This window comes from Labeo rohita, chromosome 6 (assembly GCF_022985175.1).
Source record: "Labeo rohita strain BAU-BD-2019 chromosome 6, IGBB_LRoh.1.0, whole genome shotgun sequence".
In the NCBI taxonomy this organism is placed as follows: domain Eukaryota; kingdom Metazoa; phylum Chordata; class Actinopteri; order Cypriniformes; family Cyprinidae; genus Labeo; species Labeo rohita.
In genome coordinates this window covers 20,750,769-20,770,597 of record NC_066874.1, presented here as the reverse complement: position 1 = coordinate 20,770,597, position 19,829 = coordinate 20,750,769, and the positions used below count along the sequence as shown (strand labels likewise).

The following is a 19,829-nucleotide window of genomic DNA, read 5'->3' as shown; positions in this document are numbered from 1 at the left end:
ACATAAAGCACACATAAACACTCATAAAGGGTCCTCTGTATTACACACGGTCGTACAGTCGGACACATCCCTCCGTTGTGTGCTGTACTGGGCTGAGATTTGATCATTGGTAAATGTTTGTCGAAGATGAATTCCCCGGCTGATACTGAAGTGTGTGTGCGTGAATGGGTCCAGTGATAAATGGAGAAGGGCGCCCTGGAGTAGAAGACAGGGAAAAATAGGAGGAGGAAGGTTTTCTATTGCGACAGGAAATGTAAGTTTCTTTTAGAACATTATGGAATGGCCATTAAAAGCACCCTGAGAAGAGTGGCTGTTCAGATAACCAGGAAAAGCAGTATTACCACAACACATATTTTTGTATTTGATTTTGTTTGCCTTTTTTTATTCTTCTTGTTGATTGATGTAGTCCTTTCTTTCTTTCTTTCTTTCTTTCTTTCTTTCTTTCTTTCTTTCATTCATTCATTCATTCATTCATTCTCACCTTCTAGTCCTTTCCTATTCCTTCCTTTTTTTTCTCCCTTCTTTCCCTGTTTCCCGTTCCTTTGTTTCCTTTCTTTTATTTATCTTTTACTTTGCTACTTCACTTTTTGTCCTTCTATTATTTTTCCTTTACCCTATTCATTCATTCATTCCTGCTTTCCAGTCTTTTCATTTTCCTTCCTTTCGTCCTATCTTCCTTGTTTCCTTCCATTCTTTTTTCCTTTCCCTATTCATTCATTCATTCATTTATTCCTATTTTTTTGCTCCCCCACTTCACTTTTTTTTTAATGTTCGTTTTCATTCCTTCCTTCCTTTTTTTCCTCCTTTCTTTTTTTTTCATTCATTCATTCATTCATTCATTCATTCCCACTTCCCAGTCCTTCCTTTTTTCATTCCTTCCTTTTCTTTTTTCCTTATTTCCGTCCATTCTTTTTTCCTTTCCACTTTCATTCATTCATTCCCACCTTCCAGTCCTTTCCTTTTCCTACCTTTCATCCTTCCTTCCTTTTTTTCTTTCCATTCTTTTTTTCATTTCCCTGTTCATTCATTCATTCATTCATTCATTCCCACCTTCCAGTACTTTTTTCCTTTCCTTTCATCCATTCTTCATTGTTTCCTTCCATTCTTTTTTCCTTTTTCTTTCATTCATTCATTCATTCAATCCCACCTTCCAGTCTTTTCTTTTTCCTTCCTTTCATCCATTTTTCCTTCTTTCATCCTTTTTTCCTTTTCCCATTCATTCATTCATTCATTTATTCATTCCCACCTTTCCAATCCTTTCTTCCTTGTTTCCTTCCATTCTTTTTTCCTTTCCCTATTCATTCATTCATTCATTCATTTATTCCTATTTTTTTCCTTCCCCACTTCACTTTTGTTAATGTTCGTTTATTCCTTCCTTCGTTCGTTCCTTTCTCTTTTCATTCATTCATTCATTCATTCATTCATTCATTCATTCCCACTTCCCAGTCCTTCCTTTTTTCCTCCTTTCTTCCTTATTTCCGTCCATTCTTTTTTCCTTTCCCCTTTCATTCATTCATTCCCACCTTCCAGTCCTTTCCTTTTCCTACCTTTCATCCTTCCTTCCTTTTTTTCTTTCCATTCTTTTTTCATTTTCCCTGTTCATTCATTCATTCATTCATTCATTTATTCATTCCCACCTTCCAGTACTTTTTTCCTTTCCTTTCATCCATTCTTCATTGTTTCCTTCCATTCTTTTTTCCTTTTTCTTTTTCATTCATTCATTCATTCATTCATTCATTCATTCAATCCCACCTTCCAGTCTTTTCTTTTTCCTTCCTTTCATCCATTCTTCCTTCTTTCATCCTTTTTTCCTTTCCCCATTCATTTATTCATTCATTCATTCATTCATTCATTCATTCATTCATTCCCACCTTTCCAATCCTTTCTTCCTTGTTTGCTTCCATTCTTTTTTTTTTTTTCATTCATTCATTCATTCATTCCCACCTTCCAGTCTTTTCTTTTTCCTTCCTTTCATCCTTTCTTCCTTCCTTCATTCATTCATCCATTCATTCATTCATGTTCTGTCTTTTTCCTTCCCCTACTTTGCTTTTGTTAATATGTTCTTTCCTTCCTTCCTTCCTTTATTCAAACGATTCTTTTAATTCATTTAATGAAATTGTTACATTTTAGAGAAGCTCAACCAAGAGTTTAAGTTTGATTTAACTCTTGCCAAATCGGTGTCATCTATAATTAGTTTTAAAAAATAACTACCATCTACCTACAAATACAACCTTTTCATAAACGGTTGTAAATGACTTATTAAAATAAAGTTTCAGCCAAAGCCTTTCTGTGCTCTGTCTCTTTCCTCCACTAACCCTCTCTGATTTTCTTAAGATCTTTAAGTAATTCCATTCTCCCGTTGGCTTGTCTAACATGCTAAATTGTAGCTGCTGAGAATAAATCTTTGGGGTTTTTAGCTCTGGTGTACAGCGGCAACGAGCGAAAGCCGCCATGCCGAGTCCATCTTTTACTCAGCCCGCATGCATGCATGTGTCACTTCAGCCCAGCCACTCATAAAGCAACATGATGGATAAATGAATACAGAAAGAAATAAATAAAAGCCACACTTATTCTCTCCCGCACATCCTTTCCTCCGCCTCTCTGATGGATCTGTGAAATGATATAAGGAATAAGACTTAGAGGGAGAGCGAAAGAAAGGGCCGGGGTGGAGAGACGGATATGATTTATTAGGCTGATAAAAATTCAGCCTTTGTTATTCAGTCATTTTTCCATGTGCAGCTTATTAAGGAGCGCACCTGCCAGAGGAAGAGTTTGTGTGCGCCAGTGGGTGTATGTCTAAATGTGTGTGTCCCGTAGAGTAGGAAGACTCAGACCTCACAGAGCCAGTTTAGATGACACCCTCTCTGCCTCTGTCTGTGTTCACTGCTGTGTTTTTATGTCTAGCAACGGCTCTGTTTAGATCTGGCATTAATATCAAGAGTTTTCAGTGATCAAATCACAATCGATAACACTTAACCACATTAAAAGCCAAGGATAATTGCACCCAAGACACGGCGATTGAATCACTGAAACCAAGATATTTTTTATCTGTCAAAATAAAGCAACTTCTATGTAAATACCGTTACCTAATGATACCAAATACATGTAGTACAAACAGTATCTATCTCTAACTGGAGTTTATGCAAAACATAGGCTGACCAACTAACAACTCAGTTATAGCTCATGCGGGCATCATTAGGTGATTAAGCGTTATTGATCAGTGAAGTGACATGTCAACCATTAATTCCCTTCCGTGATTTGTCTGTTGCTTTGCAGGCCCCTCCTCTTCGTTAGTGCGAAGCCCGGCATCGCACAGGGTCATCAAAACACGATACAAGATCGACACACGCAGAGCGCATACTATCCACCACAACCCTGCTCTTTCCTACAGGGTCAAGAGAGTGCATTCTGCCAGGTAAGTGATGAGTGCTTTTCTGGTGGAGGTGGAAATAACCAGCACTTAATCCACTTCCTGTTTGTCTCCACTTGAACAAAGCTCATTTCAATGGCTTTATTCTATCATAAATTGTGCGTTTGCATGTGTGCGTGCATCCCGCTCACAATCTCAGCCCGGCACAACCAATTACCAGACTGATTAAAGCCTCTCTGTTGACATTCAATGTTTTTATCAGTGTCTCCGTGCCTAATAAAACATTAAATAACCGCCTGGCCCTTAATAACGCCACATAGAACCATAACTAACTGCCTCATCACCACTGATAATGACAGAGAGAAGGTGCCGCTCGTCATGGTAATCTATTACTGGAACCATAATATTACACCATAAAGATGTTCAACGGGATGGCCCACATGCTCGCGTGGACATAAGGGTAGCCACTGAGACAGAAGCTTGTAATTGCCAGTTGAAATAGTTTTTTTATATAACAACATTAAAGGAGAAGTCCACTTCCAAAACAAAGATTCACATATAATGTACTTACCCCCTTGTCATCCAAGATGACATCCATGATGTCTTTCTTTCTTCAGTCGTAAAGAAATTATGTTTTTGAGGAAAACATTTCAACATTTTTCTGCATGTAATGGACTTCTATGGTGCCCCGAGTTTGAATTTCCAAAATGCAGTTTAAATGCGGCTTCAAACGATCCCAAATGCGTTGTAAACAATCCCAGCCGAGAAAGAAGGGTCTTATCTAGCATAACAATGGTTATTTTAATCGAAATAATACAATTTATATACTTTCTAATGCCAAAAGCTCGTCTTGTCTTACTCTGCCATGAACCGGAAAAAAAACAGTCCAGGCAGTTAGGGTACGCAAAAAAAAACTCCCATCTCATGTTCTCCCTCAACTTCGCAATCGCCATATATCAGTGTTTTACCTTTTTTTTTTTGTTAAGGGTGTTTGATCTTCTTTGCATGTTAACTTTGCAAAGACTGTGTCGGTACTTCTGCAGTAATGTAGGATGATTTTGAAATGATTTTTGAAGTTTTTTGACATACCCTAACTGTCTTAGTCAGAATACACAGAGTTCAGGGAGAGAAAGGCATTAAAAAGTATTTAAATTGTTCTTTTTTTAATGAAAATAACCGATTGTTTCGCTAGATAAGACCCTTCTTTCTCAGATGGGATTGTTTACAACCGCATTTGGGATCGTTTGAAGCTGCATTTAAACTACGTTTTGGAAGTTCAAAATCGGGGCACTGTAGAAGTCCATTTTATGGAGTAAAAAGGCAGAAATGTTTGTCTCAAAAACATAATTTCTTTACAACTGAAGAAAAAATGACATGAACAACTTGGATGACAAGGAGGGTGAGTACATTATATGTGAATCTTTGTTTTGGAAGTGGACTTCTCCTTTAAGTGTTTTGTAAGTATAAGGCGCCATTCACATAAAGCTTGTATTTGAATTTAAAAACGTGAGACACAGGTAAGTGGGGAAAAAGCAAAATTAAGAGAGGTTGAAAAGCAAAGGTTGACAGAGACGGAAGAGGGGTCACTGCTGTGTCTGTATGGCATTAGCTTTAGTCTGATAGGAGGCCACTGAGAAATCCTATTCACTTAAGGGTGTAAATGAAGCACTCATGCGTATGGGTGTAAATTTTTTATTCCCCCTCTTATCTACAGAGTTAAAATGATCTTCATAAATCCCCCTGCTGTGTGGGCCTGGCTTAGCCATGTATAAAAAAAGAGAGTGTGGATTATAGGTGTTATATGTTAAGAAGGGTGCCACATTAAACAAAATAACCTTCTGTTTTATCTCTCTTGCTCTCTTTTACTGTCTTTCTGGGCTTTTCTGCCTTAGTGAGGATTGCTTTACACTGCCTTGAGTGGATAGCGCTTAACAAAATCACTTCTTTCTACTCTTTTCAAGCAGGGTCGGTGCATGATATCACTGTGAATATCTGATTGGCTGCTTAAGCAGCTGTAACTGTCTTCATGGAGAGAGAGTAAGTTGAGGGAGCTGATCTGTTCATGTCTTTGGGTTTAAATCTAGTAATGTAGTGATCCTTGTTCATATCGTATGAGCTGATAATAGTTTCTTAGGGACGAGTTCTAATAGTGTTTATCTTAGCTCATTGTTCTCATTTAGGATGGACATGTATATGTATACAGTTGAGGTCAAAAGTTTACATCCTCCTTTCAGAATGTGCAAAATGTTCATTATTTGACCAAAATAAGAGGGATCATACAAAATGCATGTTATTGTTTATTTAGTACTGACCTGAATTAGATATTTCACATAAATGATAAAGTGATAGTTTAGTGATAGAGTCCCTTGTTTTCCAGAATAGTTAAAGTGCCTGCTGTTCTTCAAAAAAAAAAAAAATCCTTCAGGTTCCACAAATTCTTTGGTTTTCCAGCATTTTTGTCTATTTGAACCCTTTCCAACAATGACTGTATGATTTTGAGATCCATTTTTTCACACTGAGGACGACTGAGGGACTCATATGCAACTGTTACAGGTTCAAACGCTCACTGATTGTCCAGAAGGAAAAAACATGCATTAAGAGCCGGGGGGGTGAAAACTTTTGGACAGAATGGGGATGTGTACATTTTCCTTATTTTGCCTAAATGTCATATTTTTTCATTTAGTACTTACCTTCAGAAGCTACAGACGACAGTTACATGTTTCCCAGAAGACAAAAAAGTAAAATTTACCCAGATCTTAAAATTCAGAAAGTTTTCACCCCCCAGCTAAAAGAGGGGAACTTTTGACCTGAACTGTATGCATATATATATATATATTTACTTAAACATATGTTTTTGAATTTTACATAGCAAGGAAACATAATGCTATGCCCGATTTAGTAAAACTACTGGTATATGTAGTCATCACGTGGCGGTTGAGAACATTTTGGCCGACAGACATGCAACAGCTGCTCTTGAAATAGATGATTAACAGGTCTACAGGTCAGACTCTCATCTGAGCTCATTACTGAAGAGATGCTGACATTTTGACCTCAGTGGCCTGCACACAAGTATTCAACACTGTTTATGTATAGGTTTTTTTGCAATTGAGTTTCTAGCTTCATTCAGATTCATGTGTAATTAATTTGAGACAGTGCTTTACATGACACATACTAAATAAGTAAGTAATGCATATTACACAGAAAGTGTAGCCTAAAGCCAAAAACACACTGCATGACTGTCAGGTGGAATATGAATATAATTTAATATAGTGTGTGGTGTGTAAAGATTATAATTTTAGAGTTGAAAAAACAGCCATTGTGGTTTTTACAAAGATTTTTTTTACGTTTGATATTTGCGACTGACGCCAGTGATTGTATATGTGGCTATATGCAGTGGAGATGTGTTTATGCAGGTGTTTAATTTTTCCAGTTTAACGGCGTTAAAAATATTAACGCAAGGACAGAGCTAGGGTTTATGTGAAGATTGTTTTAAGTTCACTTAAATTAGAAGTTATTTTTTAAAGTCTAGTAAGTGTTTTAATTGATCGCTTTCAGTTATACTGTGAAGTATAAAGAAAGCAAAACAAATTAAGAATGTCGTTCTCTCATTTTAAAGATATTATCAAAAATAATTTTATTTTAATCTGCGGCCCAATAAAAGTTAAGGGGAAAAATAGAATTAGCCTCTAAGTTCTAATCTATAGACTACAGGCTAATTCTGTTTTTTCTGAACTTTTAACTTTATCTTAAAATTCGTTAAGGAGAATATTTAAATCAACTTCATAATAGGCTATGCTTCATAACGAATTTTCTTCATAACCAATAAACAAATATAGCAAATAGCTATTCTTCAAAGGAAATAAAAAAATATATATATCAGAAAAATCACAGTGACACCTGTAAATAAAAACCTTATTGTAAAGTGTTACCACAATAAAATCATTTTATATATGAATGTGAACCACAAAACCAGTCTTATGTAACACAAGTATGTAGCATTTTTCTTTTATGCCAAAAATCATTAGGATATTAAATAAAGATCATGTTCCATTTAAGATATTTTGTAAATTTCCTGCCATAAATATATCAAAACTTAATTTTTGATTAGTAATATGCATTGCTAAGAACTTCATTTGGACAACTTTAAAGGCAATTTTCTAAATATTGTTCTAAATATTTTATTAAATATTTTCAAATAGTTGTATCCTGACCAAATATTGTTTTTCCTGATCCATGGTCACATATATACAGTTGAATTATATATAATATAATTTTGTGTCAAATGGATGAGGAAATCAAAGTGCCTTGAATATCTGCAGCTCTTCTGTCAGCTGTCAGAGTGCAGTGTTGACAGCGCCAATAAATAGCACTGAGGGTATTAACATTTGCAATAGACCAATAAAATGAAAATTTAAATACATAAATAGCATTTTTGTTTCTGAATAAATGGAGCAGTAATATTTTATCTTGTTCGAACCAGCAACTCGGGAACTATAATGATAAAAATACCGTTATGTACTCAGAATTGCTCAATTGCTTTGTGGGATAGCTACTAAAAACATTTTTATTTTATTATTGTGTGTGTGTGCATGGATGAATGTACATGTATATATGCATATTTATTTTTGTCGTAACACTTTACAATAAGGTTCATTAGTTAACATTAGTTAACTATATTAGTTAACATGAACTAAGAATGAACAATACTTCTACAGAATTTATTATTCTTACGTTAGTTAATGCACTGTGAACTACCATGAACAAACAATGAATGACTGTTTTTATTAACTAACATTTAAAAAAATTAATAAATAGTAAAATGAATGTATTGTTACCATTTTTGTAATTATAATGAAAGCAGACTTATAACAGACTTATTCACTCTGCAGGTCTATTTGCAGTTCAATTTATTTTCAAACATACAAAAGTTTATGTGTATTCTCTCTCTAAAAGGTGGCTAAAATGCTGATAACTGACTAATCAGAAAATTTGGACCAATTACAGCATTGTAAGTGTACAAAAGACTGCACACTTTTTGCACGGGTCCAAATTTTACACTGAAACCTAAAATGTTTAATATTATGAAACGTGCACATAAAGTGCTACTGATGTTTGCAACTTTGTGTGCAGGTCAGTGATGCTTCATTCATGCGATTTAGATTTGCTAGGGCAATGCTCTCAGATTTTTAATGGATAAGCGAGTGTGTGTTTGTGGGGCTTCATTTGTGTAATGCAGATTTTGTGAGACGCGTGCTTGGCTTCAGACTGCCTTTGAGCTGTGGTGACTTACCGCCATTCATTTAGCTGCCTGCAATAAATATTGATTCATCAAGGGATTTTCAATTTGAACCTCTGTGACGCATTGTGAAATATTACAAGAGAGAGGGAAATGAGAAAGAGAGAGAGATAGCATTGGGGGGGAGAGAAGATAAGGGACGATTTTTAACGATCCATCTCTTTCATTCATTCATTTGTTGGAGATGCTTATTTTTAGAGTATTTTAGAGTATGGCCATCTGCCACATTGGTATTATATTTACACATTTGGCAGAGATTACATTTAAGCTTTTATCCGAAGCGACTTACAATGCATTCAAGATATGCTTTTACCAATACATGCACTTCCTAGGAATCGAACTTGTTATGTGAAGCTAAAACACGGCTGCACAGCATGCTTTGAAAAAAAAAAAAGCCACAATCTAAGTATTAGTTAGTTAGCAAACACACACAGATGGCCGATCACAGTCCACCACCCAAGAGCTCAAGCAGAAGAAGCGCGGAGCCCCTCTCCGTCTCACACATGAGCAGACAGACGCGGGGCTCTTTAGCCCCTCACCCTTCCGTGCAGTGACCCGGTGTCCGGCGCAGCGAGCTGGAGAGCGGTGGGAGTGTGTAGTCAGCAGTGCGGCTGTGTCTGGTGATTGAGTGTTCGAGGGGACCGGGTGGGGGAGGAAAGGCCCTCGTAAATCCCCGGCAGCCACCAGAAAATAGATATAATCTCAACATTAACTACATTAATAGTAGCAGGAGTTGAATTAAGAAAGCCGTAAAGCATGGACGCCTGGGCATAAATTACACGAGTCTGTGCGCGCACACACACACATACATACACACGCATACAAACTGCCCTCCTCCCACTGCACACTCTCCGTTTTGTTCTTTCTTTTAGATTTTCTCATTTGTTATTGTGAATGCAGAGTTTGTTTTTCTTCTTGGTCTTGACTCCCCAGACCACCTTTTAAGATCATCTCTTATTTGATGTTTCAAACAGGAATATTAATTAATTTATATTATTAATAGTGCTGGGCAACAATTAATCTTATCCGAAAAAAAGGTTTTTGTTTATATAATATATATATATGTGTGTACTGTGTATATTTATTGTGTATGTATAAAGACACACATATTACAGTATATATTTAGAAAATATTTACATGTATATATTTATATTTAAATCATTTATATTATATATAAATATATTGAATGTATAAACATAACATATTTTTCTTAAATATGTACATGCATGTGTGTGTGTATATATTTATGTACTATATACATAGAATTTATTCCTGTGATGAAAAGCTGAATTTTTATCAGCTGTTACTCCAGTCTTAAGTGTCACATGATCCTTCAGAAATCATTCTAATATGCGGATTTATTATTGGAATGATCAATCTTGGATAATATCAACAGTTGTGCTGCCAATATTTTTTTTTTTTTTTTTTTTTTTGTTCAGGATTCTTTCATGAATAACAAGTTTAAAAAGTACAGTGTTTATTCAAAATATAAATATTTTATAACAATGTAAATTATTTATTATTAACTTTTAATAAACTTTTAATTATTAACTTAATACATCCTTGGTGAATAAAAGTATTAATTTCTTAAAAAAAAAAAAAAAAAAAAGAAAGAAAGAAACAATAAAAATGTACTGACCCCAAACTTTTGAACGGTAGTGTATACATATATATATATATATATATATATATATATATATATATACACACACACATAATAATTATACACTGTACACATATATGTACACAAAAAACTTTTATTTTGGATGCATTTTTTTGCGATTAATCGTTGCCCAGCACATAAATTAATAATTTATTTATATAATATTGTTAATATCGATACGCGTATATAATTTTAGTTTTTTTTTTATTTTTAATTAAATATAGATTGAAACAAAATACTTCTGATATTGATATTTCTTCTAATCATAAATGTTAATTTTATTATATTATTTTTTTATATTAATAGTGATTTTTTTATAATATTAAAAATATGAATTTAAAAAAGTTAATTCATACTATATTATTGAAATTAAATAATATGTACATTAAAATTCTTAATAAAAACTGAATTAATTGATTACTATGACTTTAAAAATAAAAAATAACTTTTTATTTATTTATTTATTTATTATTTATACTATTTGAATTAGCAAAAACAAAAAATAAGAATGTAAAAATACAATATTGTGAAATATTATTACAATTTAATATTAGCAATATCAACATTAATATTATATTATTTAAATTAATGATTACACAACTACAGTAAGGTGTCATTTGTTTAATGTACATTAGTTAATGTATTAACTAACACAAACTAACAATGAACAATACATTTATTACACTGTTTATTAATCTTTGTTGATGTTAGTTAATTAAAATACATTTGTTCATTGTTCATGTTAGTTAACAGTGCATTAATTAATGTAAAAAAAAAAACTTGTGATTGTAATGCATTAGTAAACACTGAAATTAATATTGACTAAGATTAATAAATGTTGTAGAAGTAGTTCATTCTTAGTTCATGTTAACTAATAAAGTTAACTAATGTTAACTAATGAACCTTTTTGTAAAGTGTTTCCAAATTGATCAATAAATGCACATTTAAATATTTATTATTAATTACTTAAGCTAAATTAATTTGTTGCTGTTTTATACGGCAATATATCAGTTTTCAAATTTTGAAATAATAATAATAATAATGCACAGAAAGCGAGCAATGACACAGTTAATCAAAGCAGCCATAGTTGTAATCTTGATTATTTTGACACATTTATTGTGGTGCTTTATAGTGCTATGTGTAAAGCCAGATTTCTTCCTTCTGTTTCCTTGAACTCTTAACACCGTTCATGTCTAAGAAACAACAAAAAACAATCATAATCTTCACCTTTTATTTTCTCTGGTCGACGCACTCTCACATGTGCGGTCATGCACTCTCTCAGTGTGGGTGGAGCGGCCCGCGTGGCCCTCATCAGGTTTAGTGCTCTGGTATTGATCAGCACAGGATATGCTGCAGCACTGCTCCCCTCTCCTCTCTTCTTCTTCACCACCTCTCCATTCATCTCATGCACCCATCCTGGCAGAGAAGGGAGGGGAGCACAAGGGAGAACGGGAGGAACAAGAGAGGTGAATTGAGAGTGCTGAAGGACAAGGTAGAGCAGTAGAGCATAAGAGTTAGGTATTAACAGCCAGAAATGTTTGACTGATAATACAGTGTTGAAATATAATGCTTTATGAGATATAAAACAGAGAATGGAGGTGGAAATACCCTAAATGTTTTTACTCGTCTGCCATTTTATTTTAGTTATTTATTTATTTATTTTATTTATTTCTTTTTTTCCTATAAATATACACTACCATTTGGGTCTGGTTTTCTTTGTGTGTGTATTTAAAAGAAATATCTCATGTTCACCAAGGCTGCATTTATTTGATTTATTTGAATAGTAAAATAAATCAAAATAAATGCAAAAATTGTATTTTTACATTATTATTTTTTGTTTTCGCTCAAATGAATGAATGGATGAAGATTTATTTTAAAAACAGCAATAAATTAGTTCATTATAACCAGGATTTATTACAATTTTAATGTACTTTTTATTAATTAATTTTAATAATATAGTATGAATTAATATTGCTAATATTACATGAATCATTATTAATATCAACAATATTAATACTAATAAAATAATATAAAATTATTATGTGTGATTGCAATATTATTATCAAAAGTATTTTATTTTAATGTGCATTTTAATCATTGGTTTAAATAATGTAATATAAATTAATCATTTTCAAGTAAGAAATAAATTACATTTAAAAAAAAATAAAATAATATTGTGAAATATCATTACAATTTAAAATAACAGCTTTCTATTTTAGTAAATTGTAAAATGTAATTTATTCCTGTGATGGAAAAGCTGAATTTTCAATAGCCATTACTCCAGTCTTCAGTGTTTTTGCCCTTCAGTGATTATTCTCTAGAATTATCCTTAATAAATAATTCTAATATGCTGATTTTGTACTCAAGAAACTATTTTGTACTATGTCATTTTTAAAAATCAATTTAATGCAGATTTTTTTAAAATAAAAGTATTAATTTCTTTAGAAAATATCTGACCACAGACCTACTAAGAAAGAGCCTTTATTGTCACAGGCCAATCTGAAACGTGCCACGTGTCTGGTATTATAAGCCAAAATGCCCGCCAATGCAAAAAATAGACACATTTGGCCAGTGGCAAGTGTTAATTTCCCACCCTAATGACAACTGTCTAGTTTACCTCGTGTCATCTGTCCCTCAGTCTTCTCCTCTTTCATTTATTTCATCTCTTGCTCACTTGTCTGCCCTTGAGCTGTTGATTTCTTCAAACATTTGAGATGTTTTCTCTCTCTAATAGTCTTTAATACGGTTATCACTTACGTTTCTCTCATTATCTACTTTGCTACAAGCAAAAAGTCATTTACACAAGGAAAATTGGTTAAGTGAAACCAGCTAGCTCATTTCAAGGGTAACTCTTTTTGTCTATTCTTCAGGATGAGCTTACTAATGCTTTCTCTGCAGCCAAATAGACAAGACAAGCATTATTGCGAATGCCCGTGCGGCCTGTGAATTCCTCCCCGTCACCAAAACAAAAGTCACATCGTTAATCACCCTGCCGGAGTGCTGATTCGTCCTCTCCTTCATCTGCGCTCGTCCTGCGGTCGAAACGCAACAAGACACACATACATGCTTGTACATGTGAGAATGCAGAATAGTTTGTATAATCGAAAACGGCAGGTGATCGTGGCTAACTTTTCTGAGTGGAACTTTTTTAAGAGGTTTTAACTTGCATACACACTAATATGCGTTCTTCCCCCGACCATCACATGCACCAGCACTGATGTGTTTTTGTCTTGACACAGGTGTAAGTCCCCCGCGCTCATCCTTGCTGATGGTTGCTTACCGTGCCCCCTAAATATGCCACATACTAGCAAAAAAGAGATTTGTGTCTAGTGGGAGTGATAAAAATCATGATGCCTCAGAGATGTTTGCTGTAAAAGCGTTTATTTTGACAGAATGAATTAAAGGGACAAAAACACAGATTCGCTACGGCCCCTCGAGGGATGGGTCATCATCAGCATATTCAGTACATCTTTGCATTTCATGCATCCATAACGTGAGCACAATATAAAAAGAAAAAAAAATGCATTAGGATTTTTATCTTCTTAGCTATTGTCTTAAAAATTGGCCTACGTAACAGTACTTTAATTTAGCAATTTGAATTTGTCTGTTTATGCTAAACTATTTATGGCATCTACAGATTACTGTTTATCAATTGGGTTCTGCTCACTTCTACTGACTTCTTTACGCACTTGGTGTTCAGTCTTTCCCCAATTTGACACCAAACATAATGTTTCCCATCAGACCCAAATATATTAAACTTGCTCTCATCACTAAAGTTAACCTTGGACTTGTTCTCTGTCCACACAACATGCGCCTCAGCAAAGGTGAGCTTAGCCTTTTGATTCTTTCTGCTGATGAGACACTTGATCACTGCAAAGTGCGTTTTCAGATCGACTTTTCTTAAGCGCGCCAAAATAGATCTATACCTGATCAGCACTGAACTGGCAAGCAATTCCAGCTGCAGTGCTGAACCGATTCCCCATTGAGAGTCTCTGCGTTATCCTGTCTTCTCGTACATTTGTCTTATGTGGATGACCATCCTTTTTGGTGGGAATTGAATGAATTACTGTCATTGTAAACCTACAATATTTGCGGAATTACAGATTTGGAATTTCTAACTTCTCTTGCAGTGGCTGAAAGGGTCATCCCTTTGGCCTTAATCTGGACAACCTCCTTTCGCAGGGTTTAGTCACTTTAGAGCAGCCTGCCATCTTGCAGTTTTGGTGAAAATTAGAGGAACGCTGCCTGTTAAATAGGGTTGGTCATATAATTAAGGAAATTAGCACCAGGTTCCAGATTAACACCAGTTCTTCGAGGTATCTCTAAGTGTTCTCTAATTTTGATCAGAGTTCTTTTTTCAAATATCTCATTTAAATTGTTTATAACGTGCTTCAGAATACAGTTAATTTATGAAATATGTTTAAAAAACTGCCCTTCTACTCCTGTTAGGATAACTTCAAATAGGATTAATTCATCCATGATGCAAAGCATGCTGGGAACTCACTAAACCTTAACATTTAAGCAATGAGTCTTTGTTCATACAACTGTTTGACAACATTTGGGTGAATTCTGTTGTCTTTTTATTTATTTTTAATGCTTTCTTTCCCAAATAAAACACATTGCCTAGTATTTCTTAGCATTTTCAACTCATATAAAATACAACTCATAAAATAAATTATATATTGCACCTGTCCTCAAAGTTTCATCCGAATGATTTCCTTAAAAACTTCTCCTCTCTCATATCCCCCAGCAGACCCTCAGGAAGAGCACAAAGACCTTTTTATATCATAGCCTCAGGGTCAGAGCCCCTAAATGCTAAATCACGTCCTACTCTAACAGTGCAATTACAACCCATCGTGTGTCCCATAAAAATAATTCCCTACTGCCATTCAAGTGATACATGGGTCGACGTGATATGTCCCTCCAGACCCCGTGTATTAACACTGCCGTTTCCCTCTGCCTCTGATATCGGATCAGCTCTTACGCCCTCCAGCCTGAGTTACTGCGGTAACGGGAAACACAAACATAACTGATACCAGAACAGCAACTGAAAGTACGTATATTGTGGCGACCTGTGATTTAAAGAGTGCCGGTTGGCTGAAGATAAGGTATCGGCGTTTAAGGGTCAAGGACGACTGGCTGAGAACTCTAAGGATGATGGAGCTCTCCTCTTTGCTTCCTGTCTTACTTTTATTTCCATTCTTTCCAGAGTTAAAACGAGAGACCCAAGAGGTCACAAGGCATCTTGTGTTTACAGCTTTCCTCTCGCTGCTTCTTAGACAAAGCCCAGTGGAGGAACATTTGCATGCTATTACACATGCTCTGCTTCCGAGTTTAGGCTTCATATATTTTATCCATTTGTCACACGGGCTCACTACGACTGAGGTTAACTGCCTCGCATGTTCCATGTCCATGTCATGGCTACATTAGGCTCCATTATGGCTCTTGGGTGCCCTGCCTGAGCTCCAGGGAGGGCAGCAACTGTTCTCCCATTACGCCTCATTATGGCTCCCCGGGCTGCCGTCTCTGAGCCATTCTGGACCTTTGTGGGTTATGATGTATGTACGACATATGCTCTTATAGCTAAAAGGATGTAGATGCACAGGTTGTTCGGCACTTTGGTCTTCTCTGTGAATTTGTTAAAGACGCAATAAAATGAAGAATCAACATATACTTTTTTTCATTTTGTGATATACATTTAAGTTAAATGGATTATTAATTCACCCAAAACTTAAAAATCTGTCATCAAATATGATAATCGGAAGTTCTGCACCGCACCCGAGCAATGTTTTGGTAGAATGTATTTTCAGTTAAGTGAAATTACAGGATTCATTAAAAATATCTTCATCTGGGTTTTAAAGATGCATGAAAGTCTTATGGGTTTTAGAGAAACACAAGAGTGAATTAAAGCTGCAAGCAGCCTTGAAGGGGCCTTCGCACTCTGGCTCACCGCCACCCGGTGGCTTCAGGAAAACAGCGAACGGTGAGCAATATGCATTTAAAGTGGTAAATATTGGAGTAATATGTCAAAGTCATTTATATGTGCCAAACTTCCTGCTGCCAACTGGTAATGCTATGGCATATCTGAATATTGGCATGTAGATGTCTTCAAGCCAGGACTTTGACCAAACATACGAAGTTTGGTGCAGATTGAACATGATATGTTTGAGTTAGTATAAAACATGACATATCCTGTTGCCAACAGGTGGCGCTATGATTGTAACTCTTATCAAACATGTGAATTTTGGTGCAGATCGGACATGGAATCACAATGTTTCATTGCGAAACATTGAAGTTTGTCAGGTCGCCACAGAGACGTCCTTCAATGAAAACTCAAAATCTTCGCAATTTAATGTCACAAAGTGCTTTAGAATACACTGACCAAATCTGGTGTTGACCTGTTTAAATATCTAGGAGGACTTTGTATAAATACAACGCCTGAAAATGGCAAAAACGGCACAAAACTTGTTGAGAATATTCAAAAAAACAGACTTCCTGTTGGGTTTCAGAATTCATACCAAGGAACTTTTTTGTAGGTATTGGTGTGTTACATGTGTCTACTGAATTTTGTAAATGTATGTTAAATGTAGCTTGAGGGGCACTTATAGGTGGTGCTATCGAGCCATTTTGCCACATCCACTTCTGAAACCCATATCAGATGTAAATTTTCACCACTTTTGCCACAAGTGCTGTTTCATGAGTTTTTAAGCATGTTTATGCCCTCAAAAATATGGTTCATTTTGGAGAAGAAGAAAAAATTGTGCACATCGGTGCTCGGCCCTAATAATAGATGAAAGCATTTTTATATTTGGGTGAAATATCCCTTTAAAATACCAAATTTTGGCTCCTCATCTCACTACATTGAATGATACCTCAAATCATGTGGCTTGTTGAGAAGAGGTTTGCTATTATTATTTTAATTTCTAAACTGTCAGACTTATTGCCAGACTATATTTATTTGTTTATGCACATTTAGGAATTTATTTAAAAATCTAATTAGCATCTATTAAGAGTACCATTACATGGCAGTTCAAGGGGCATTTTGGTTATCAATGTGTGTTTGTATTGAAGCCAGTGATACTTTCTGTGTGTGTAGGAGTGCTCAGGCTCAATGTTGATGCTGTGCTGTATGTGTGGGCTGGGGTTGGACATATTGGCCGAGGCAATAGATTGTGTAGTTGAAGCTCTTGTACTGGGTGTAGATTGATGTTGGAGGTGATTTGCTGTGGGGCTCTCGAAACGTTTTGTACTAAAGTTCATGTCTCCTAATACAGAGTAGCTACTCTCATACACTTCACACACAACTTCCCCCACAATCAGTCTTAAATATATACTTTGAAAGGTGGGAGAGACTATATGGCATTGGGTCTGTAATACTGAGTATGATAATTGACGGAAGTGTTGTTATCCATGTAGCAGTGAATATATCTTATTGAATTTTTACTACGCAAGAAAACGCACTTTGCATTTATAGGTTTTAAGCATTTAAATTTATTTCTGTTCATTTTGCATGTAAATTTTGTAATAAATGATAATGTGAGAGATGTGTCCTTTGTGTGCGTGTGTGTGTGTGTGCTTAGGAGGGAGAGGAAGCATCAAGGAGTATGTTTGGGGGGCAGTCTCTCTGCTCTGGCCTCATGCCCTGGCAATTATCTCAATGATTTCCTCCTCTTTTCAATTCTCTCCATTTCCACACGGCCGTCCCCTCCATTAAAGGGGCAATTTACCAGAGTGCTGTGACACAGGAGCCAGGAGAAAAAGAGAGAGATAGAGAGAGCGTGAGAGTGTGGGTATGTTTGGGAAGGTGAGGATGAGATTGGAAAGGGGTGTTGAAAAAGGGACAGTAAGAGGGGGAAAAAAAAATAACTGCCTTGCTGCCCTCATTCAGAATTGTGTGGTGATGCACACCAAATAAATGTAATAAAAAGCTTCATTAAGAAGGCAGGTCTTATTTTGGAATAAAAGTGTTTTAGTGTGATATTGTGTTTACACAACTGTTCGTAAGCACAAATGTACAACGGAGTGCCTTTAAAGACCCACTTTTTTGCAAAATGCTTCCTTCCTCAATGAATTTGAGTCCCCCACAAAAAGTCTTAAAACTACATTCTGTGATACAAAAACAGTATACTTTATAAAATTATGGTAAATTTGGGCATCCTCTATGACACTCGCTGTGAAAAATACTGTAAACGTGATATAAACGGTAAAACGGTTGGAGTTCTGATATCACTAGAATATTACAGTCCTCTCAAAAAGTCAGATTTGGCCCATGTACAACAGAATGATCTGTTGTATATGGGCCATTGTACAGAATTGGTCCAAAGTTGGTCCAATTGGTCCAAAGTTGGAAACGTCTTGAAAAATGTGTTTTTACAAAAAAAAAAAAAAAGTATGTATGCAAATTGTATAATGTCCAAGGTACACATTTCTAATAATTGTGCAGTTAACTCATATTATATTTTCAGAAAGTTTTGGAATATTTGTATTATTTTGAGACACAGTAATAATAATTTAATTAGAAGGGTTATATTGACCTATTAAGATTTTGCTTACATATACATTGTAAAAAAAAATTTTTTTTCAGAGATAAATCAATAACAATTACATTTTAACAATATTTCAAGTGTAATTTATGAGATTTGTTGTATTTTGAATCCAATTTTTCTTTGTAAAAGGCAAAAAGTTGATCATACTGATTTCAAAGTTAAGGATTCATTAGTTTGAATATACTACACTGAATCAAAAACTATCATAACATCTCGTTGATAATTCAGTATACTTTATTTTTGACAAAACATCCCATGTTTTGGTAGTGACTGCACATTTTCAGTAATGACAGTAATGCTTTGGTAGCGACCATATCACATTACAGAATTATTATTTGCATACTAAAACATACTAAAATTTTGATCATTTCCCTCAGATATGAGGATTTTGTGTTCCCTTTTGTCACTACCAAAACGATGACATGTTTCGGATGTGACGTTTGGTAGTGGCAATTTTTGGGATAACAGCCTAAAAAAAACAAAGATGTCATTTAAACACTACCAATTGTTTCGGTTGTTACTGTTTTAGTCACGGTAGTGACAATTTTAGACACTTTTGAACCCAGCTCAAAAATGCTAATCAGCACATGGTTTAGCTAGCACAATTCTGAACAGTTTTACACTAAATGTTATGGAATAACTCGCAGGAAAGTATGCTTAATTGCAGAAAAAAGGTGTTCAGTAGTAACGGTCCTTAAATTTCACAGACTTTCAGAAGTTTTTTTTTATTTTTTTAACGGAATCAAAAAGATACTTTAAAAAACAACGTTATAAAATACAAAAATTATTTCAATATCATTTTCATAAATTGAAATTTAGGGGCTAGGGTTCAGGACAACTACCTCCCAATTGAAAGTACCCAATAAATTATGATTTTATATACTGATATTTTAAATATTATTGTGGGTCTCAATAGATAATAGATGGATCTTAGTAAACATCTAAGATGATGTG

General features: G+C 34.9%; 1 protein-coding gene across 1 annotated transcript in view; it reads left to right on the top strand.

Moving 5' to 3' along the window:
* Positions 1-19,829, top strand: part of zc3h3 (zinc finger CCCH-type containing 3) — an 80,591-nt gene that overhangs the window by 40,056 nt on the left and 20,706 nt on the right. The window contains exon 4 of the mRNA XM_051112258.1: positions 3,277-3,415. Within this exon, the coding sequence (XP_050968215.1) occupies positions 3,277-3,415 (139 nt within the window). The remainder of the gene's footprint in view (positions 1-3,276; positions 3,416-19,829) is intronic.